The sequence below is a fragment of the Ictidomys tridecemlineatus genome, chromosome 2 (assembly GCF_052094955.1).
Source record: "Ictidomys tridecemlineatus isolate mIctTri1 chromosome 2, mIctTri1.hap1, whole genome shotgun sequence".
In the NCBI taxonomy this organism is placed as follows: Eukaryota; Metazoa; Chordata; class Mammalia; order Rodentia; family Sciuridae; genus Ictidomys; species Ictidomys tridecemlineatus.
Genome location: NC_135478.1, coordinates 220,291,218 through 220,300,688, shown reverse-complemented (window position 1 = coordinate 220,300,688; position 9,471 = coordinate 220,291,218). Strand labels below are relative to the sequence as shown.

At 46.5% G+C, this 9,471-nt stretch overlaps 1 protein-coding gene across 1 annotated transcript; it reads right to left on the bottom strand.

Moving 5' to 3' along the window:
* Window positions 1-6,980: 6,980 nt before the first annotated feature.
* LOC101965440 (taste receptor type 2 member 41) lies at window positions 6,981-7,907 on the bottom strand. The gene has a single exon (XM_005326617.2). It carries the CDS (start codon window positions 7,905-7,907, stop codon window positions 6,981-6,983), a length of 927 nt encoding a protein of 308 aa, XP_005326674.1.
* Between the last annotated feature and the right edge of the window lie 1,564 nt (window positions 7,908-9,471).

Genomic DNA, 9,471 nt, shown 5'->3' with positions numbered 1-9,471 from the left:
GTTTTCCTTGGACAGCCTCCCCTACCCTCTGTGGTTATTTTAGGTTGGCTACAGAACTGAGTCCGTGGTCCTCAGATACCAGACCCTGAGCCAATCACTTCTTTTTAAAGTCTCAGTTTCCTTGTTTGTTGAGAAGAACAACAAGACTGAAAGGAGGGTGGAAAAGTTCCTCCCGGCGTTTATTCTTCTCTGGGGTGGTTATTTTGAATTCCATTCCTTTCAACATCAGAAATTTGGTGACTACTCTCAGTGCTCAGAGGCTCACGGGTGGACCAAAGCGAGGTTCTTTTTGTACTGACAAAGGAGAGCCGTCTGTTGAAAGCCACAGACCCTCAGGTGCAGGCTTAGCAACTCAGCAGCTGGTATTGCTCCAGAGCCAGTTTCTAATCTTAGCAATCTCTAGAGTGACCTTCCAGCCACAGAGGAACTGAAAGGAGGAAGAGGGAAGGGTTCCTACTAGCTGGGAGAGGTGTAGAGTCACATCCCACTACTCCACCCTCCTGTCACCTCCACCCACTTCTGACCCCATCTTCCAACCCTGTTAGAGGTACTTGGGTTATTGTTCTCATTCCTGTTTCTTTGGATTACGACCTGTCTCTCATATTATTCTTTTATTGTTCTATTCAGTTATACATCAGAGCAGAATGCTCTTCGATGAATTGTACACAAAATAGGCTCACACCATTTGTGCAACCACACACGTACCTAGGGTAATGATGTCTATCTCATTTCATCATCTTTCCTATGCCTATGCCTCCTCCCCTCCTTCTCTCCCTTTTGCCCATTCCAAAGTTCCTCCACTCATCCCATGCCCCGCCCATTATGGATCAGCATCCACTTATCAGAGAAAACATTTGGCCACTGGTTTTGGGGGACTGACTGACTTCATTTAGCATGAATTCTCCAACTCCATCCATTTACCTGCAAATGCCACAGTTTTATTCTCTTTTATTGCTGAGTAATATTCCATTGTGTGTATATGCCACAGTTTCTTTATCCATTCATCCATTGAAGGGCATCTAGGTTGGTTCCACAGTCTCTCATATTATGGCACAAATCTTCCATCTAGATAATGTTCACAAGGGCTTTTCCCAAGTTATCTAGTTTGAAGCTCACTACTTCTGCCTAGGTCTAAGATATTCCAAAAACTCTCTCTGAACCAGACCTAAAAAAACTAAAGCTAAGGAGAAACTGAGCACATAGGAAGGTAAGATACCCAGGGTAGCTCTCTCATAAGTGGCCACGTGACTTGAGACACATCATCTGAACTGCTGGTTTCAGCTTTCTTGAATGTGAAATAAGAGGTTAACCCCAAAGATCTTTCCTTCCCTAGACTGATCTCAAAACATATTTCTCTCTCCACAACGATGTCTTAAGTCTTTCAAAAATAAGGTTAAGGTTTCCTCTGAAGCAGAGATTTTCGAACCTAGCTTCATATTTAACTGCCTGAGAAACATAACATGTTTGGGTCTCACCCAGCTGAGATTCAGGCTTAATTGCTCTGGAATGTGGTTTTGGCTTCTAGAATTTTTCAAGCTTCCAGGGTGGCCATTATGTGCAGCCACAGCTGAAAGTCCTGCTCTGGTAGCCACCGTGGGTCCCGTGGCATTTTCACAGGCAACCACTGAAGTCTGGAGCTTTTCCTTCCCCGACAAGCATCCCCTCGTGGTGTCTATATGGGCTGTTCTCTGCTTCCCTGTGGGCTCTCCTTGCTCTCATAGTAGCCACTTGCACGACTTCCTTCCTCCACATTGTGAAAAGACACGATGTGACTAGTGAAGCGTGTGTTAGAGAGGTTTGCTCTTCATAAAGAAAGAAATCACAAAATTTCTTGATAAATTTGTAGGGTGGGGGTGGTGGCGGAGAAGCATGACATCTCTCTCCTGTGCCCAAAGCAGGCAAAGTAAACAGGGCCATGTGCCGAGGGCAAACATGTCTTTGCAGTGACAGCACAGTTTACCCCAAACAAAGCCAAAGGACTGCAGAGGCACTCCCTCCCTGACTTCATCTGTGGGCACTGTCGGCTTCCAGGGGTTGTCATTGCAAGAGTGATGTGTGCATTTGTATTTATTAGTCACTTACTTTCATAGTCAAACAAATGCCAGCATTTCACCAAGGAAACAGCATAATCTCCAAAAGTTGGGACATAATTATAGTTGATGTAACAACCCACAATGAGGCCCTGATCTTATCAACATAGGACAAAGCCTGGTTAATCACTGGGAACCAGCTGAGCAATTTTCTGTCATTGATCCAGCCTGGATTATGGGAGAAGCAGGAAGGGCCAGTGGTGCCTCCAGCCTGAGCAGTAAGTTCAAGGGGGTTTCCAGAACAGAAGTTCAATGTCCTACGTGATCAGAGCACAAGCCTCAAGGGCAACTTAAACACCTTTTACTCAAGCACTCTACCAAAAAAAAAAAAAAAGAAAAACACACACACACATACACACACACACACACACACACATATTTGTGAATTCTGATTCTGATCAGGCCTTTCTAAATCCCTGCAACCTGTCCCACCAGCCCCATGGGGCTGGACGAGGTGAGCTGGGTAGGCAAGTTTGTGCTAATGGCTCTCTCCAGTGACAGGCAGGCCCAGGTTGGACTCTGTCCTGTTTTCAGCCACCTACCTGCTGACCCTACTGGGCAACAGGCTTCCTGTCCCCCTGATTGGGCTGGGCACACACAACTAACTGCACCTGCCCAGGTCCTTCTTCCTCTGCAACCCCTCTGCATGGGCATCTGCTTTCACTCCTGCAGGGCCTCCACACTTGTGCACCTCCTCATGGAGGAGAAGACCAACTTCTGCACCCGATGTGGGACTCTACTTTTTTCTCTCCCTGGACCTTGGGAAATCAAGTTCATGTAATTGGCTACAAGGGCCTATGAGCACTACATGGCCATCTATAACTCCTGCATCACAAGATAGTGGTGAACCCAAGTCTCTGGGTGCTGCTGGCAGCTGTCTCCTCCCCCTTGTGGGTCTAGATAATTCTGCCATGGAGGTGGAAGTCACCATGGGCCTGCCCACCTGTGGACACAACCTGCTGAGACTTGTGGTCAGTATGCATGTCACACACTAGGTCATCATGTTCAGCTCCAGCATAATGGTGCTGCTGGTGCTCTGAGCTAAATACTGTGTGAGAATGTGGTTGTAGGAACAGAGAAACACACAAAAATTTAGAAATGAAAAGGAAGGTTCTTCCCCTAAAGACAATCAAAGTTGTACGAAGGCAGAAAGTGTTTGTCAACTGTACACACAAGAATGCATGTGTGTGTTGGAAAAATGTTCTCTTTTCTTTTGAAAGCCTGAATAAAGGATGATATAAGCTCTGGACTCTTTTTTGTAGCTCTGTCCTTTTCCCAACCAGATTCACCAATCAGAAATCTAAAATAACACATTTGTTGATTGAGTGAACTATCCAGAAAATCCCTGTTATTTCTCTCACCATTGTCCTGAATGTCAACTTCATCTACAATCAATCTGATACATTCCTTATTTAATGAACATCTCTTCCAAGTCCAATCCTGTGTGCTGAGCATCACAAGACCTAGGACATCACACAGGTCTTGGAAAGAAATACCAACTAGTAAACAAATTCTTGTCAGGCTCCACGGAGTGCAACATCCTCTTTACAACCTGGAGATGATTTGGAAAGATAAGAGATAAATACCGAAGAAAAGAAAAAGAAAACAATTACAACATAACCCAATAATGCAAAAAGTAAAATATTTGGTTAACCGCCAATTAAGAGATAGAGATTAGAAGCCCCATGGAATTTGTGGAATTCCCCTAGAGAGGGGAAAGAAGTTCATGGGGTTTGCAAAGGAATTAAAGGGAAAGGTAGAATACACTGGGTCTTATAAAAAGTAGAATTTCCATGCATGACTGAGCAGAAAGAGGGTGGTTCGTTCTTGGCGAGCAGGGGAATGACATAAGCCAGGGAGGAGGTAGAGAGAGGAAGGTTCACCAGAGAGGAGAGAGCAAACCGGTTTGGTGACAGCAGAGATGGCATTCTGAGTTGTCATTAGGAAGAGCAGGAACTGGAAAGTGGGGGGTGCACATGGTAGACTTGGAAAACAAAGCCAAGGAGTTTGCATCACAGACTGTAACAGGATGGCAGAGTTTTTGACATGAGAAGGGCACATCTACGATGCAGTCTAGAAGAAAGCTCTTCCTTTCCACCAGGCAGGTAAAATAATAGAGGTAAAAATATAAATAGCATAATCTTTTTTTTTTCTTCTTTAGTCCAACAAACTCTCTTTCTTGCTTAAGAGGAAGGAGTAAGTGAATCGACCATTTATACTGCTGCTTCCCTCAGTGATGGCAGATTCCATAGGCCAGGCAGAGTTGAAGGTAGAGTTTAAGGTAGGGTTCAAAGACTAAAAGAAGGAGCAAGCTGGAGGATATAGACTGAAAGTTACTTAGAAGACAGAGAAATGTTAGAAGCGACAATGAACAAACAGATCTCAACGTTGAGAATTGAATGAAGGTGTAGTGAGAAAGTGTCTTCCACTGTCTCACCGTCCTGTTTTGTTGTTTAATGAGAAGGTGCCATACCATCTGAGTAATACTCTAAAAACTCAGCAAAAATAAACAGAGCACCCTTGGTGTTTTTTCTGTCATCTGTGAAAACAACTCACATCTGATCTCATGCCACATGTCAAATGGCAAACCCCTGGCTAGACAGGTCCTGTCTGTCAAAGGGCGGATTGAGAGTCTACTTTTCTGATATTGATTCACAAAACAGAGCCTAAATATCACCAGAGACATTTGGCCTTGGGAAAGCTTTTAAACTTTTTTTTTTCATGGAAAATAAATCAGTGCAAAATGAGAGCAAATCTTGGGGCTCAAGGTCATGCCGGGAGCAATGGTTCAGTCTCCTGGAGAATAAAGGAAGAGGAGGAGGACGGCAGGAACTGGAGCTGAGAGGGGTTTAGCATCACTCAGAGACAAGGGAGGGGCATCTGGGTATGGCAGAAGCTTGTTCTGTGGCCTTCTGAACAAGCCTGGGAGCTCACAGACAAAGCTTCCCTGACAGCAGAACCTAAGCCCAATCTCTTCTATTCAAAAGAAAATCTCCCCTGCACCCTGCCCCACAGCAGGCTTTACTCTGGCATGTCCACGGCCCAGTCACGCAGTGGGATAGGCTACCATGAGACCAAAGAAAATGCCCAGAGACTGTACACAAGGCCTAAAGCTTTATTGAGAAGGTCTCAGAGGGGTGGTCCAGTAGCAACAGGCTGACAGATAGCAAGCACTGCCTCCTCTCCCTCATGGCGGGTTTTCGAGTGGCAGCCAACTTGGCGAGTGACACATATCTCTTCAGTGACCCCAGTAGTGCTCCATTCACCAGTGAAAAAGGGGCTGCAGAAGCAGTGACACCATTAGCTTGCTTGCATGACCAGCATCCCCAGAAGTAACGGTCCAAGTAGCTTTTCTACTGATAACACTGACTTTCCCTAGTTCCCCCCCGACACCGTGTATGAGAGAAAGCCAGAGTCCTTCAAGATGATACACAACCATTCGTGTAGAAAGACACAGCAACGACGGAGTGTTAGTTAATAAGTTAGTTGGTTACTTAGTGCTAAGTGGTATAGAGTACAGCACTATATAGTTTCCTTGATTGGCTCATTAGTTAGAGATTCGTATAGAATAAAGTACCTCTAGAAGGACACACATAAAACAGAGAAGAAGGCCCCAGAAGGAAAGAGACAGGAAGAAGATATTCTACATACAGTCTTCAATACATTTTGAATTTTTAGCCATGCAAATGTATTACCTATTGAAAATCTTTCAATCAGAAATGTAGAGTCATTTGGCCAAAGAGCAGAGTTCATAAGCATGTGTCCACTTAGCATATACCCTAATCAATAGGGAGATTATTTGCACCCTCAAAGGAGATTAAAACACATCCCTATTAGGAATCCAGATGCAAACTAGTCTCTGAAATTCTCACATTGACACCCTTTAGCAAAAACTTATAGACACCCAAATGAAATTAAACTTCTTTACAAACTATTTCTCAAAACATTTGGAAAGTAACTGAAGCAGATTATTTTAAAACAATATTTAAACATAAAATTAAACAGGGTGATTCTTTTTTGAAAAAAAAAAGTATTAAAATAGTGTTTAGACAAACCAAATGAAATTCTTGAGTCTTTGTTTTTCTGAATACAAAGTACGTGTTTATTCAATTCAGATGTGACGCTGTGACATTTGCTTGAGGGAAGAAAAAAGAAGTTCCCAAAGACAGTTTGAAAAAGGAGAAAGTCAAAATGTGTCTTTTTCTAAAGGAATAATAAACATGAACCACGTCTGGCTGCCGCTCAAAACTTCAGAGAGGAGAGAATTAAAGGCAGAACGCCGCAGATGTTAATGAGAAAAGAGACAGGGTGGCACAGAGAAGGTCTCCAGTGACCTTCATAAAATTAAATCCAAGGAGTCCGAGCTCCGCGGGAGAAGAAGGATGTCCACGGAGTCAAGGGCGATTAGAACTCCCAGCCCTGGCCCTGCTGGCCGCAGCGAATTGTCCCCTGGGGCCCCCTTGGTGCTGGTTACATTTTCCCCAGGGACACTGCTGCTTCTCCAGGCACGTCTAGTTTTGTCCTAGACACACATTTTGTCTTAACTCTCCAGTAGCCAGCAGACATGACGTGGGCCAATTCTTCAAGGCTTAATGGAAGGCTTCCAGATAAAAGGGGGATACAAACATAAAAGCAGGACAAACTTTCATATTCCAACTTCTGGGAAATACTGGCTCTCCAGGGCTCATGGGGGCCCCTTGGAATAGAGTCCCAAGGAAAGGAAGCAGTCCTAGGGAATCCTCAGGTCTTCCTCCTCCTCTCCTTCCCAGAGGGGGAACTCCAGCACCGTCCAACCGTCTCCTGCCTGTGAAGATGTTTTCACACTGAGCCCTGGTTCTGTCACCCTTACCTGAGTCTCTTCTGGGGGTCTAGACACAGAGATTGTGCCACCTAGGTCACTCGGAAGCCCCTGGCCAGGAGAAGCAGCTTCCCGAACACACCTCGAAGCTTGAGGTTGCTGAGGATAAGGACGAAGGGGTGCATGGACATGCACAGGTAGAGTGTGATCTGCCACGGCCAGTACCACGGGCTGTCGGAGGGAATGAAGACCGTGGCATCAATGACCAGAGACACGAATGACATGGCATAGAGAACGAGGAAGGAGATGAGCAGCTTCAGAGCTCTGGTGTGAGCCTGGGCGCTGGGGTCCCGCACGTTGTGGGCGCTGTGCTGCATTCTCCGGATGTGTCTCCTCAGAGAACTCATCAACAGCACAATGGAGACCAGGAAGAGAGAGCAAGGAAGGGACATTGTCACGAGTTTCAGGGGCATGAAGTAGTCAGTTTCCAGCCTCCGGTTCCACTCCCTGTGGCTCATGTTCCCAGAAACTTGTCTAATTAAGAATTCTTGATACAGATTGTGATTCCCCCAAAAGAACAGGAGGGTTACGACAAAGGAGATCAGGACAGAGCCCACAAGGAGCCAGGGCACCAAACCCGGGAGCCTCCACTTCAACCAGAGGAAGGTGGGGTGGGAGAAGTTAGCAATCTTTATACAGAACAGGACACTGAGCCACGTGCTGAACCAAAAGGTGGCTGAGTTCATAAAGTCCCAATGCAGACAAACGATCTGTCGGGTCAGACTTTTGGTGAACTCAACCGGGTGGAGGAAATAGTTGAAGGTGTACACGGGTCCAAAGCACTGCTGGGAGAAACGGGAAACACCCAAGCAAAGGAGGATGGTGTTGGAGGGCGACAGCCTACCCCGTCTCAGCCTCTCCCTGCTCATCATCAGCACGATGAAGCCGTTGGCCAGGCTTCCGAGGAAACACAGCAGGACCAACAGCAGCATGAAGAAGACTGTCAGTGCGGGCTGCATTTCGGGCTCTCCTCAGTCACCGCAGACACCTGGCTCCTGGGTCCCTCCCTGCCCACAGCCTGCTCTCACTTCTTCCTGGAGGTGCCAGAAGAGTGGTCCTGCCCTGCATCTGAGCCAGAGCTTCTCAGAGGGCAGGATGCTCGGGCAAGACAGGAAGGTTGTGCTCTCCTAGAGAGAGAAGGTATGGCTCAGGGAGGATGCAAATGTCCCCTGGGCTCAGTTACCACTGGACCTACCCGATTCCCCTGATTTGCCTCCTCTGGTTTTGCCTGCAGGTTGCCTTGGTTACCAGAGCATCGAGGCAGAGGAGCTGGGTTCCAACCTTACTCCATCCATCCTTGGGCTGTGTGAACGGTCTTCTTCCCATTCCATCATTGTCATGATAGATAGATAGATCATATAGAGAGATCTCTAGGTATCAGATGTAGAGAGATAACCATTTTATACACTTGAATATATATTATTAATATATATTTAATATATGTTTTAGAAAGCATTTCCACTTGCTGTGACCAAAAGACCTGACAAGCACAATTAGAGAAGGGAAAGTTTATTTGGGGGCTCATGATGTCAGAGGTCTCAGTCCATGGACAGCTGTCTCCATCCCTTGGGGCTAGAGGTGAGGCAGAACATGAGGGTGGAAGAGTTGGGTGGAGGGAAATGGCTCAAGACATCACACCAGGAAGGAGAGGGAGAGAGAGAGGGAGAGGGAGAGAGAGCTGCTCAACCAAGACAAAATATCTATGACAAAGCCATGCCCCCAGGAGCCCACCTCCTCCAACCACACCCTTGAACATGATCCTCCCCGGCTTGGGTGTTTCTTCCAGCAGTGCTTCAAGCCCATGTACACCCTCAACTATTTCCTGCACTCGGTTGAGTTCACCAAGGGTCTGGCCCCCCCACTCACTTGTTTCTTGTGTCTGAGTTCTCTCCAATAGTTAGCAACCTACTCGCCCACAGCGACCACCCAGTTAATCCCTATCAGGGGAGTAATTTACCGACTGGGTTAAGGCTCTCATAATGTTACCGCTGTTTACTGGTGACGAGTCCTTGTTTCCCCGAATGCTGAAGTGTAACACCAGAGAAGCAGCCGAGGCATGTGGAGAGTGGGAAGTGGAAGCTTTACTGAAGGACAGCAGAGATGACTTCTCCCCAAGGAAGAAGGGGACCCGAAAGGGATCCGTGGAAGGGGGAGGCCTTCCCTTTGTTATAACTAAGGTCTTCTCTTAGCCCCCCCACATTCCTGTCCTTTGTTCCCCTTTATCTTGCAGGGATAGAATGCAGGTGGGAAGGCCAAAAGTGGGAGATAGGTGGGCTGGAGGAGTCACCTGGGCAGGAAGGGCCTGGGGTGGTTTGATTAGCACCTCCCTGTTTGCGGGGAGCTAGTTCATTAACAGTTCCTTAGGGTGGGTTCCGGTCTTGGGGACATTAACATTTCAATTTCCCCAGGTGTTGTTCTGGTTTCCTGGACTCCATTCTCAATAACGGTCTCCATATTAGACCCAATTTACCTAACTACACTAACTACCTATCTTTAAATCTGGCTTCAGTGACCCCACCATTT